General features: G+C 39.6%; 1 protein-coding gene and 1 long non-coding RNA gene across 3 annotated transcripts in view; one reads left to right on the top strand and one right to left on the bottom strand.

The window, feature by feature from the left end:
* The window catches only part of HBS1L (HBS1 like translational GTPase), a 50,162-nt gene that overhangs the window by 13,651 nt on the left and 22,061 nt on the right, over positions 1–14,450 (bottom strand). For both annotated transcript variants that reach the window (XM_072141480.1, XM_072141479.1), the window contains exons 5-9: positions 8,065–8,167; positions 4,156–4,409; positions 2,652–2,817; positions 1,840–1,957; positions 1,331–1,477 (exon numbers count right to left, since the gene is read on the bottom strand). In XM_072141480.1, the coding sequence (XP_071997581.1) occupies positions 1,331–1,477; positions 1,840–1,957; positions 2,652–2,817; positions 4,156–4,409; positions 8,065–8,167 (788 nt within the window). The remainder of the gene's footprint in view (positions 1–1,330; positions 1,478–1,839; positions 1,958–2,651; positions 2,818–4,155; positions 4,410–8,064; positions 8,168–14,450) is intronic.
* LOC140121642 (uncharacterized) overlaps positions 1–14,450 on the top strand; it is a 227,560-nt gene that overhangs the window by 204,722 nt on the left and 8,388 nt on the right. The gene's annotated exons all lie outside the window — the stretch shown is intronic.

Raw genomic sequence — 14,450 nt, 5'->3', positions numbered from 1 at the left:
AATTATTTCCTATGCTGCCCCTCATAATTAATTATTTCCTATGCTGCCCCTCATAATTAATTATTTCCTCATAAGGGGTAGCATAGGAAATAATTAATTATAAGGGGCAGCATAGGAAATAATTTATTATGAGGGGCAGCATAGGAAATAATTTATTATGAGGGGTAGCATAGGAAATAATTAATGGCGGGGGGGGGGGGGGGCAGCATAGGAAACTTGAAGTGGCAGGTATAAGAAGGACATACCGAGCACCAGCTCAGGAGCCTATTTTTGTTAGTGTTTTAAACCGCTGTATCGCGGTTTAAAACACTTTTTAAACTTTATAGCCGAAGCTGCTTCGGCGCAGGGAGCTACGCGCTCGGCGCTTACCATGCGCGCGGCTACTTAGGAAGTGAAGGAGAGCCGTGCACATGGTATGCGCTGAGCGCGTACCTCCCTGCGCCAAAGCAGCTTCGGCCATAAAGTTTAAAAAGTGTTTTAAACTGCGATACAGCGGTTTAAAACACTAACAAAAATAAGCTACGGCGCCAGCTCACCCTGAGCTGGTGCTCGGTATGTCCTTCTTATACCTCCCACTTCAAGTGGTAGGTTTCCTTTAATGGTGGGGGGCAGCATAGGAAATAATTATGAGGGGCAGTCTAGTAATTAATGGGGGGGCAGCATATTTAATAATTAATTGACCCAATTAATTCATTAACTGGGCCAATAAATAAAATAGTTCACAAAGGGGTGCAGTATATTAAATAATTAATTGAGGGGGGCCCAGTGTATTACGGATGTGGTCTCATGTACCGCTAGCACTGTAATTTCTTATTTTTTTTATTTTTAAACTTCAGTCCGGCCCTCCAACGGTCTGAGAGGGACAGTGATCGGCCCCCTATGTAAAAAGTTTGGGGACCCCTGATCTACAGTATCATTTTCTATTAACACCAAGGGAAGAGATGACTCAATCTTAACTTTTATAGATTATTTAACCTGCAAGTGTCACTGTTAGGCCCGTGGATAGGGCCTAACTTTAGTTTGTGGGAAAACCCCTTTAAGCATTTGCATGAGGATATAGTAGCCTGACAAAAATTTTGCCATCTGGTAGCAGTAGAGCAGTGGGTAGTTTTGTACAATTCCATAGCTCAGAGATGGGACTTGGTTAGGGACTTAGTTGTCTTAATGGATCGCGGTTCAGTAAGTTGATAATTACAAAACAGCTTAAAAAAGATATGCAAACTTATAGTTTAAGAACATTGATGTGTGGATATTACATACATAAATGCAATATATATAATATACAGAACTAAGATTTAAAAGCAATATTAAAATTGCCACAAAAAATTACCTGATCCATTTTATTGACTACCACTGCTAACTGGGTAACTCCGAGAGATCGGACCAAAAGTGCATGTTCACGTGTCTGTCCACCAGCTTCAAAACCTGCCTCAAACTCCCCACGACTGGCATCTACAACCAAAATGGCCACGTCAGCCTAAAAGACAGGAGGACAATCTATATACAATAATACATTACACAGTGCAAGAACAAGATGTAAAACAGGTGATCAGTGTGGGTCAAAGTGGTCAATCCACCATACATAAGCTGAGCTGCTGGCGTTTCCTTACAGAGACAATCTGGACTATATGGACCATTGAGCTGCAGGCTTTTTTATTCCATTTTTTGAAGTATGCTTTATTACGGTATATACCATCTTACCAATATGAAAGCTGTAGATAAGATATGCTATAAAACCCCTGTATGGCACAACTGGGTACTGAAGAATGAACAACTTCAACTGGGAGGACATAGTCATTGAGTCTACATGAAGTGGGCCTCTGTGGAATCACAACTTACTTGTGCAGCTCCAGTTATCATGTTTGGGATGAAATCTCTGTGCCCAGGTGCATCCATCAAAGTAATAACTTTCCTTTTTGTTTCAAATTTGGTCATGCCTACATCCATAGTTACCCCCCTATCAAAAAATAAAATAAAACACAGAAATAAAAGTGGGCAGTAGATACTATTCGAAAAATAGGCATCATTTAATGTGAACAGCCTGTTTTCTTTGGGTAAATGAAAGTTTTAAAGGGACTCTCCCCAATAAGACAGAACAGAGAGATGACAAAGCTTGTTTAGTGGTATGTATTTATTAAGCGGGTTAAAGAAGTTGTCAGATCCTTCACGTTCTGCTGACCTATCCTTACAGCATTCAGACAACACGCACAAGCTGTTCTGGGGGGCTAAGAATCATTCAGCACTATCAAAAATGTATAAACGATCAGACATTCCCTTGAGGAGTTGTCTCACATATTCTGGAGTGCATTACGTTTTGTATTACACAGCACAGAAATCTTATCAAGCCTATAAGATGTAGAAAGTTTCTATATTCTGCTGTGGATTCCCTTTCATGACTATTTAAAGTTCAATGACATCTAAAATCTGAGGACAAACGTCATGTAACAAATGCCACACTGGAGGTCGCATGGGCCACTCTCCCTTCCATTCCCACCTAAGAAAATGGTAATAAATTGGCCTAATGCATCACTAGGGAAGACAGATCCTCACAGGTACCATATGCAATGCAGAAATTAACCATGGGAAAAAACCTAGATATGGAAAACCATTTGCATGTTAAAACCAACATGGAGAAAAAAAAATTACTATACCTTTGTCTTTCTTCTCCTGTCTCATCTAGCACCCACGCATATGCAAACGAAGCTTTTCCTGCTTTCTTGGATTCCTGTTCATATTTATGCATGGTTCTTTTGTTCACATGTCCCAGGAGGTATAATAGGTGGCCCATAAGGGTGCTTTTACCAGCATCAACATGCCCTGAATTTAGAAAGATACACCGAGCACAATGGTATTCATCCGAAGAATATCGTTTATACAGAAAACTCCATATTTGCTGCATCTAGTTTATTATTTTCAGGGGTAGGAGCCATAGTAGACGCTTTGGGACCCAGCCACCTGACCTACCACACTATAACAGTGCACATCTACCACAGTACACAGCTGAGCAGGCTGCCTAGATAACAAATATTGGGAGAGGTGACAGCACAACGGCAGGACGAGAAATCTCTCATTTCTTCTTCCTCCATGTGGTCAGCAGCTACTGAGCTGCATTAAGTCACATCTGCGGCCTCCTCAATAATAAGAAGACTGGCTGACAGCGAGTATATACATAGGTGTGTATGAGTATCAATGTACGGATATGTATATGATCTACATGGGTATATATATATATTACATGTGATATGTGAATATGCTGTGCGTGTATTTGATGTGTATAATTGTATGTGAGTTTAAGATGTATATATACGGTGTATGTATACTTGAGTCTTTTTCAAGCCTTATATACTAAGATACCATGTGTTTGGCTCGTTCGAATCTGTTTATCTTCATTTCTCGTGAGGTCACATGTTGCGTTTTCATTGTGCTTTGAAACGCATTACTACAGCTGAAGAGTGGCGATTTGCCTAATTACTGTTAACAATTGCATTTACAAAACAAATTTAAAAATCACTTCTCCTCTGCAGTAGTAATGCATTTCAAAACGCAATCCCAGAGGCTGGTGCCACACGCACTGCTTTGTCTGCGTTTGAAAACGCAAACGCAGACCAAGCCGTGCCTACCGGGATGGGCCTCAGCCCGATCGCATCGCATTAAATTAACGCAAAACACTGGCGGCTCGTTCCCGATCACAGGCGTTTTCAAACACAGACAAAGCGGCGCATGTGGCACCGGCAAGAGGCTACGTTCACACGTTGCGTATAGTTTGCGTTTAGTTTTCAAACAACTGAAGAGGGTGAATGGTTGCATTTAATTTTGAGGGGGAAATGTTTTTCATTTGTTAAAATAAGAAACTGCACCTAAAACCACCTCAAAACTGATTGCGATGCAGTTTTCACGGCAACGTGTGACTGCACCCTTTTTCTATGGTCCAATGCTCATGTGTCATCGCTATGGTGGTCCATCTATATTCATTTTCCTGAAAGAAATTTGATGGTGTACAAGAATGAATAGATGAAGGACACTGGTTATACCGACTATACTCATGTCACTTATAATCAAATTTCAGTTTTGGATGGTTGCTTTAAGAGTCAGTTATGATGGCAGCAAATATGGCTAAATGTTTACGATGATACTTATGAGCCATAAGTGTTATACCTATAACAACAAGGTTGAGTAGCTGTTTGCCACCCTGTCTTTTCTCCAGCTCCTCTTTAATATTTATCTTTTGCTTGGACTTGCCAGAACTTTTCCCTTGGGATGGAGTAGAATTGAGGTCTTCTGAGACCTGAGATGTGTTGGATGATGCAGGAGAGAGTGCACTGTTGTCAGCTTCTTCCATAGCGTCGTCCGTGGTCTGGCCTTTCGTACATGCCGTAATACTATTCTGCCCATTCACTTCAGTTGATGCACTGTGAGAAGGTGATGACAGGATATCCCATTAGACACAATTCATACTACATAATACCAACTAAGCAGGGAGATGGGCTGCAGACAAACTATTTTTTGTGGCATTATAAAATATCAGCTAATCGTTTGGCAGCGGATTTTGGCCCCATGAATACAGCTTAATTCGCTCATTAGCCTTGTTAATAGTTACATTAGGGTCATTTGGTTGCAGAGGTCTACACGGGCCGACTACAGGTTGTCATCGGGCTAATACAAAGTATACAGGGTCCCAATCTTGCTTCCACAAATCTTTTACACCCCTTAGTTGTATCGATTATTGGCACAATATTTTGTATGGAGAGTGCAATTAACTTACAGCTCCTTTTAGCCATTCCAATCTGCCATCTACTATTACCATAATAGACATGAATCTGAAAGGTAAACTTGGGTAAGAACATGTTTTCATGTTCTCCTACAGAACTATTCTTAAATTACTTCGTTCAGATGAACCTGTCCTTTTAAATGTTTGTGCCGTAACCAAGGCACCAGGTTCTATAATCCTACGGTGTCATTTCCAGATGTTACTCTGCAAAGTTTATGATGCAGATCAAAAAAAAATGTCTGCAACTGCTTCAACTGCTACTTAGCGGGAGCTTTAACGGCCATTCACATACAGAAAAATGCAAAACCCCAAATGATTTAAGAAACAGATATTAGTCATCTTTGCACTTGTTACCTCCATAACCTTCCAGCTCTAAGTAATGCCTTGTTCTCAATATCTGCTCCTCTCTCAAGTTTGACTCAATTCACCCCACCTGTCCAAGTGAAGTACAGGCCTCTCCTTCCTCAGCAGTTAGTCTCACATCCTGTAGCAGACTGCGTTGCTTAAAGAGCAGAATTACATGAATAAAGGTAGGATGATGGAACAAACTGTGTATAGATTGTCTAGCTGCAGTCATGCTCACATTTCCATCAAGTCGAGCAGATGTATATATTCATCCAAAAGGGTTTTTAACAGCATTTTGTTGTTTGCTGCCTTTTCCCTCACAAAATGGTTACATTTTCATTTTGTAAAGTAAATCTACCACATGGGTCTAGTGCTTCAAAACCAAGAACACTGTGCCTCACTTGTCACATTATGGGGCACATTTACTATGTGCTGTTTGCCTGTGAAGTGTGCAGGGGGCTCCAGGTTCAGGATTTTTGGCGCACGTTCTGCATGAATCTGGCTCTCTCTACACTGACTAAAATTTGGTGCAACTGTTACATGGAGAATTTGACAATTCTGTGACACTTTGCATGATAAATGTGGAGCACAGTTTGTCAGTGCACTGGAACGAAATAGGTGTTGCATGAATAATAGTGCAGCCGTGGCACATATGTGGCACAGACACTTCCTAAAAGCATGTGCAAGCAGTTTGCACATGAAAGAACGAGCAAAGTCCAACAGAAAATTGCCACAAGGGCCTTAGTAAATATGAGGACATTCTTTTTGCTTCTGCACGCTAATTTTTTCATAAAAACGAGTTTTACAATTATGCAAATGAGCATCATAAGCTTCTAGCTTCATCCCAGAACCCCCTTCTGGCTCAATCATCTGCTAATTATTCACGCTTCCATTCTGCACTTCTGCCAACCTCCTCTCTTCCCAATTGAAGGCGTGAATAATTAGCAGATGACGTAGCAAGACGCTCATGATGCTTGTTTGCATAATTTTGAAAGTTTTTTTTTTTTTAAATTAAGCAATTAGAAGCAAAAAGAACCTATCCCGGTTTCGGGAGGCACACGCCAGCATTGTATGTGTGCTTGCTATAGCAGCACTACACCGTGTTGTATTTTTCCCTTAAAAGGAAATCTACCATTTGTTTTTCATGCATTGTGAATCAAACATACCTTGAGAATGCTGTAGCGACACTGATACAGAAACATATCTTGTTTAATCCCAGATCCTAGTGGTTTTGCTCAAGAAACAAATTATAAAAGTTCAGGACCTTGGAAAGCTGGGTTGCATGCTAGCTGCTGTTCATAAACACATTACACGAAGCTTCCTGAACTGTCCAGACAGGACTAATCAACCTCAGCTGGATGACTTATACATAACAGCTGGGGGATGGCGCAATGATTGATTACTTCTGCCTGTCAGGCACAACACAGTGATTTACTTTGTAAAATAGGAAAAACACACAGATGCCAGCTCACCCCTCCTTGGAATGTCAAGTCCGGCACGGACCACCCCTCTGCTGGGGCTAACGGTCGTAGTAGAGGAAGAAGTATACGGTCCAGCCAGTCTTCAAACATGAGTCGTATCTTTATTTAAAGTTGCATCAAAGAATAAAATCCACTCAGACAAATGGTTACAAATGGCATTTGTAACCATTTGTCTGAGTGGATTTTATTCTTTGATGCAACTTTAAATAAAGATACGACTCATGTTTGAAGACTGGCTGGACCGTATACTTCTTCCTCTACTACAACACAGTGATTACATCATTCTCTGGAGCAGTGCATAATAAGGGTAAGAGGAGAAGCGTCAAGCCAGCCACAGGAGTGACAGAGCCTCATAATCATAATTTTATAATTGTTATTTCATCAAAACAATTTAATTCAAAGATTAAACAAGATGTTTCTGCGTCAGTGTAGTCAAGGTATGTTTGGTCAGTGTAGTCAAGGTATGTTTGGTTCACAATGCATGAAAACAAATTGTAGATTTCCGTTAGAGAGAACCTTTCATGCAAACTAACCTACCCAATATAGAGGCTTCATTATGTTCCTTTCCATGGCTGCAATGTTACAAAAATCAGTTTGTATGCAACTCATCTGGTGCAAGTCCATCACACTTAATGTGTCCTGCATAGAAATTTTACTTTCATGACTGGCTATGATATCTGACTGAGCGGAGAGGAGGAAGCCACACTTTCCTCGGCATCTGTCTTTTGTTCACTTGAGAAAGGGGTAGAACGCCCCGAAACGCGTTGTGTTTTAAAGACCTTGAATAAAAAATTTTAGTATACTCACCTCTGTGTGTGCCATCCTTTTGGACCCAAACAATAGACCACTGTCACATCATTATGCACTTAGTCAGGTGACAAGGATGAAATTATCATATGTCCTGTTACACCTGCAACTTGTAACACATGTATGTATCTAATCATATGAAATCACAGCATGCCTCCATGGAGGATAGGGGGAGGAAGAAATACATGTAGGATGGGGAGAAGTAGAAGTCCATGGATGCTGCTGTGATTTCATGTGATCAGATATATGCAAGGTGTACAGCTTGCTAATGTTAAGAGGCTAAAGGACCTGTCATGATATCACTCAGGTCAAATGACATGCTGAGAAGAGAGATGGGAGAGTCCGGCCAAGCAGGACAAGCCTTCTCTCATGCAAGGGAATCAGAGAATGTAATGCAAGCGATTGTAAGTGTAATTGTAATGTGAATGTAAGGGAACCTGTCACTAGCTGTGTGTGTGAAAATGTGGTGACAGGTTCCCTTTAAGCATACCATACAATAACTAAAAAAATATCTATCTACTAGTATAGCTCAGAACTGCACAAAATACTGAAATCCTGTTAATATAGCTGCTCGTATTGATGCGGAGGACTTTAATACTAGGCTCTTATTCAGTATGGGAGCTACCAGTGCACTTTCCATCCGATGACTTTTGTTATACACACCTTGGAACAGCAAATCCCATTGTTTGCTTATTGCCAGAGACTGTCAACTTGGCAATTTTAGGAACAATGTGTGTATCTGCAGAAGGAACGTCTCTTGCTTTACCTAGAATAAAAAGAGGAAAAACAGAGGACTATATTTTACTTAAATACACAGATTTTAAAGGTTAGAGGATTCAAACGGAAAAAAAGATGTGCATGATACAGGAATAGCTAAAACTCCTACCTGAGTATTCTCCGAAGACCTACGTAGAACATATTGAATCAGTCTTTAAAGGGGTTTCCACACAATCATATTACTGGAAATATGTGATGCATATAACTGCTGGGGTGTCTCACCTGTTAGCTCCCACTGTAACTGTGCGATTCAAATCACTGAAGGCCTAACACATAGACCTGTAGTTTACATTAAACACATTTTTTTACATTTTTATCATCAACGATGGGCCCTTCAGAGATAAAAGCAAGTAAAGGGGTTATCGCACTAACCACTTTCTACAGAATTAAACTATCGAAGGTGCACGGAATTGCCAGGGTGACACAAGTGAAGCGCCGAAGCCACATTTCTATAAATTATAAAATCTTTTTTTGCCTAAACTATTGGTTTGTGTCCCTAAACAAAATTAGTTCCTGGGTTATGTGGTAAAGAGCCGAGAGGGTGGTGTGAGGAGGTCATTTTGGCCGGGATCAAGTGGTAGGTTTCCTTTAAGAAGTTTCCAGCTTTGTGGTGTATCTGTTGCAGTTTTTCTAATGTATCTTTGCAAAACACATGTATTCTTTGAATTGCGCCTTCTTCGCCCTCTATTTTTGAGAAAATTTGGCATTGAGACTTTTTAGGCAGAAATCAAAGTACAACTGACCCATACTTACTTCAATGCATGGGCCTAAAGGCTGAACAAAGACGCAAACATTTAAAAAAAAACAAAAAAAAAACATGTACACAAACAAAACTATTTAGACAGATACATAAGAACACACTAGTGTGCCGACACCAGTAGACCCCTTTGAAAAGAGGCAGCAGAAACACAATAATACATGTGCCCCATACCATAAGGTGCAGAATCTCTAATTGTCACTTACCTGTATAGTATATTACAAGTCCTCCTGGATCCACTTTATGTCAGGCAGTGGTAGGTCAATAACCAGGACTAGACAGCCCTTTCATAACTATGCAATTGTGCATTACACAGAAAATTCACTACAAAATAAGGGATAGGGAGATGGGCCAGTCTTTACCCAAATTGTAATACATATCTTCAGCAATTGTGATTAGTTTAAGACTTGCTATTTATTAATCAGCATTTAAAAATTTGACATTTATTACAACTTGGGGACAGCTCCTTTTGCGATTGCCATAGTAAAGGCGGGAGCTAGTACGGGTCTTTAGGGCCAAGTATATAGATATATGCACCAATCGCCGCCCTACTAGATGGACGATCTACCCACTGGCCTCAAGTGTCCATCATCAGGGGATACCAGTTTTCTAAGCTTGGGATATTATGGCAAGATCTCCCCTTTATAAATATATCACTAAACATGGAGCATGATATGGGGATTTGTAACCAAGAGTGGAGAAATAGACTGTGAATACTAGCAAACCCACAGGTGTGTACCGCTTGGATGTGCTTACTGTCTTTTATCTTGGTGTTGTGTATTGTCTATTTGTACCTGTGGTGTGATAAATAGAAAACGTTTTTAAATACGGATTAAAAAATTGTAAGTTTTAAAATGTTCTCACAATTGCTGACACTACGTTATATATTGAACAAGACAGTGAGCCTTTGAGGTCTACCTTTTGTGGAATCCATTTCCAAAACATATTACACCTAAAAACTCAACAGCTGAGCTCTTTGACTAACAAAACTGTGATGTTTCTCTTCAGACATGCTATAACAGGAAGTGAAAACTCCCTGGAAAAACTACACTGGAAACTCCACTGTGGATACCGCCAGGAAAAATCAGCACTAGCAAGGTCAAAAAGCTTCTACAGAAAAAACACCAGTCGATTTTTAAAACACAGATTTGGATCTCTGCATATTATAAATCTGCATCATATAACTTCGCAGGCATTGGGAGGAGACTTACAGTTTTATGAGGGCCACCTTTGCCTTTTATCTCATGTAGGGTCACGGCGTAGGTAGAGGAATACAGGAAAGCGTAGAAATCACAAAATGCATCCAAGCGGTCCATGGGTCACGTATCACAGTAAGGCTTCTTTTAGACAAATCAGGCATAGAATACCGCTGGCTGGAGAAGGGGAGGGTCGAGCGCTCCTCAACCCTTCCCTCTCCATAGGTAGACATGCAGCTGGGCCGTATGTACGGCGGAACATAGACCATGTTTAAAAAAAAAATTTCCGCCAACGGTAGGAGAGGCAATTAGCCTTTCAAGTGGATGGCCATATTGGTCATGAAAGTGAATATGGCCACCACCTACTGAAACGGTATGGTACGGGTAGAACACAGCTGTATTAAAACGTTTGTGTGAAAGGGGCCAAACCAAAACAGGGTCCATACTGGCCAAGGGCACCAATGCTCCCTGTATCGCTCAACCTGTTCAAAATATCTTTATCAAGAGTGCCCATCCGGCCAGACAAGTGGAAACCTGCACCAACAATTGGCTGCTGTAGGGATAAAAATCCACAGTGCATGTGAATGAGATCTGAGGAGCACACAGTGCATAGCCATTTAAAAAAATAAAATAAAAAAAATGTAAGCAACGTCAGTACTTAGGAAGTAGACATAAGAACGTGCCGATTCTCTTGAGAACATTTCGGTTGTCTATAGTAGTTGTGATTGTAACCACAATTGGTTTTAAGGTTAGAAAAACTGAATAGTTAATAACTTTTATCTTCTGAACCACAAACGTCTGGGGCTTGGCTCTTGCCACACAGGCTTCACCTTTTTATAAAGTCTGGCCACAATGAAGACGTACTGCAGCAGTGGTGTATGTGAAGTAAAAGTACATCCTTTGCAAGTACTGCAGATCTTATCATCTATTTTAGACTGACACTGGCTGTACTTATTTCACCTAAAATCTGTTAAATTGGTGTATTAAGTGCAAAAAGACTTCAGTCCATTTTGAGTTCCTCTCACTCATTGTCTGGTGACAGGAAGCGGAAGTCCAAAATTGGTGGAGAAATCATCATGTAGTTTAGTACAAGATAACGGTTAAGTTATTGTTAATTTTAACAAAATGGATTACAAAGGATGGTGGGATATATAATATTTTTCAGGATAGTAAAACTAAAGAAAAGGTTGCACCACACAGATTCACAGATTATGTTTCTCATGTATGAAAAGGATCCGTGTCACGATCTGTCTTTTAGGAAGGAGGTCTTCTCAAAGGTCTAGTCTAGAGGTTTCACTGTACTCCTTGACATTAGAACAAGTAGGTAATCGCTCTTAAATAAATCTAACAAATGTTCGATCGTCTCAAGTTTTGCAAGATTGTCTCTTTGAGGTAGTTTCAGGCCAAATTTTATGTTTGTTTCTCATTGGATATGGGCCAATAGAGGGCTTGACTACCCACCAAAATACCAGAGAATCTTCTGGAAGGCCCAGGCTCTAACACACAATAATGGGAACCAATGACCCTGCAGAAGACAAAGCCATTTAGAAGTGAGTGGCGCAATTGCTAGACACTCTAATAATATTTGTGAATCATCCTTTAACAAATATGACACATTTATTGATAGTACATCCTACAATGGGATTTTGTGGAGAGTAGAACCTCATGATCAACACCTCTGGTAGGCTCATCATACCCAAAGTCCAACACAGGTGACATCACAATGACCATTTATGACATTAGAATGCCCCATTGTGACAACAAAACACCCTATAAGGACCTCAAAATAAGTTTGTTTATAGAGGATTGTAATATCATAGTGCAACACAAAGCCCTATCATCACATAAAAGGGTTTTTTTTCTGGGATTAAAAGAAAATTTAAATATGGCTCTGTGGGGTTAGAAAATAATACAGAGCTTATGCTCACCTCCTGGGGCACTCCCGTTCAGCAGGATTTACATGCTAAAGCAGGTGTTGATGTGACATCACCCCCAGTCCCTTACCCATCAAAGTAACAAAAAAAACAATTTTCCAGATTTCACTGTGTACTCCAAATTGCACCTCTACTTTATTCCTTGAGTTGGTACGTTGATCATGAAACCAAATTATAGGTTATATAATGAAAAGCTTTTGCACAAAAAAAAAAACATACAAAAAAAGTAAACTTTTCACCATATTATAAACGCCAATAATTTTTTTATACTTCAGAGTACGGATCATATGACCTATTATGTAAAATTGTGAAAAAGTTGTGATTCAGACACTTGGATGCTATTTTCTCTTACTGTCTCAACCCCGCAAATAACCATTTTTATAATTTTGATGTTTCAATACCAAACATGTTTGTTTATTTTTGTGTTCTAGAAAGGGGGTGACTTAGGTTTTTACATTTTTTTTAAATTTTTTTTCTTTTTTACTGTATTTCTAGACACCCTTGGGCAAATGAACCTTAGAGGGTCTGATCACTTATACGATATACTGCAAAACTACTTTATTGCAGTACCATATATTAAAATTACTGGATCTGTAAAAAGAGCCTGCTGACCAACGGCTCTTTCACAGATCCTGCTAGGACATCCATGAATCCCTTGATTAGGGTCCTGTCACTGTCCTGTTCCCTCCAATGACATCACCCATGGACTGCCCCAATAATAATGAGGAATATATAACTTGTCCAAAGCAGATACTAAAAATGGATCACCATCCCCGAGGATAAACTAGCAGACGTATAATAATGGAGGCCCCTGGGGGTAGATGTTTTGTAATAATGGAGACCCTCCTGACCTATAATACTGGAAACCACAGAATAAAGCAGCAAGGAACACAGGAAAGAGACATACCTTTGTGGGCGGAGGCCAGGGGTCCTTCAGCCGCAGAGGAAGCAGGTTCCCCGAAGAGCTGATGCAGCAGGTAATAAATGTGAATAATTGGCTGCCAGCCACTCATGCTTCTTATTGGCTGCACTTAGCCAAATCTAGCCTTTTTGGTGCCTGAGATGAACTGAAATGCCCCCGTGCCCCAACCATATGTTCGAAATTCTAGTAACTACTCTTAACAATGGCTACATAATACATCTAGTACTGTAATACTTCCCTCTATGTACAACAATATAACTACTATAATACTGCCCTCTATGTACAACAATATAACAACTATAATACTACCCCTATGTACAAGAATATAACTATAATACTGCCCCCTATGTACAAGAATATAACTACTATAATACTGCCCCCTATGTACAACAATATAACTACTATAATACTGCCCTCTATGTACAACAATATAACAACTATAATACTGCTCCTATGTACAAGAATATAACTACTATAATACTGCTGCCTATGTACAAGAATATAACTACTATAATACTGCCCCTATGTACAAGAATATAACTACTATAATACTGCTGCCTATGTACAAGAATATAACTACTATAATACTGCTGCCTATGTACAAGAATATAACTACTATAATACTGCACCCTCCTGCACAGAAAACAAATAGCTTTTCATTCATTAAATGAGTCTGTGCCAGTGTAACAGCCTGTGAAGCTACAGCACAGAGTTGCTGTGGTAAAACCCCATAGAACTTTTCAGGCTCAATAGCATAATTTTAATTCAGTGCCTGAATCTAAAAGTAGGTGTCCTTGGCTTATGCTTGATTTTGACGGATTTTGAATGTAATTTTCTTTAAATCACATAGGATACCCTAACATATGCAAATCCTAATTGTTAATTGAACATTGTTAATATATTTATTACCAGAGACTGTACTTTATAGGAATAAGAAAAAAAATAAGTAATTCAACTCAAGTTCTTTTTGACTAGACCAGTGTCATTTACATACCACATTATCAATCGCTGCTAATGTTACACTTTGTGGTTACAGATGTTACACATTTACTTCAGGTAGGGAAACAGCAAACCACAAGACTGCTATCAGTGGACAAAAGCAAAAATAGATAATGTATCTAGTAAGTTCTTGAGGCATAACACAATACTTATATCCCCCAAATATTAAGCCGACCACTATTATTACCCTCCTCTCTGAATGCAGTATTTGGTTGCTGGGGTGGTATTTATTGCTGTACTGTGGTATTATTTTGTGCTATACTGTGGTTGTTGGTTCAACTTGGGTGCCAATAACTTGTGCAGCCCCTTTAAATTGAGCAGTATGATAATGTGGATCGCGGACGATTAAAGGTTGTTCTCTCCTGACAAACCCTTAGAACAAAAATAAAAGAAAAATTTAAAGGAAATTCCAAAATTTTCCTGCATGCTGGTGAAAATTATTCAGCACATACTACATTGTTCCA

The sequence above is a fragment of the Engystomops pustulosus genome, chromosome 3, assembly GCF_040894005.1.
Source record: "Engystomops pustulosus chromosome 3, aEngPut4.maternal, whole genome shotgun sequence".
Classification (NCBI taxonomy): domain Eukaryota; kingdom Metazoa; phylum Chordata; class Amphibia; order Anura; family Leptodactylidae; genus Engystomops; species Engystomops pustulosus.
This window is presented reverse-complemented; position numbering and strand designations above follow the sequence as displayed.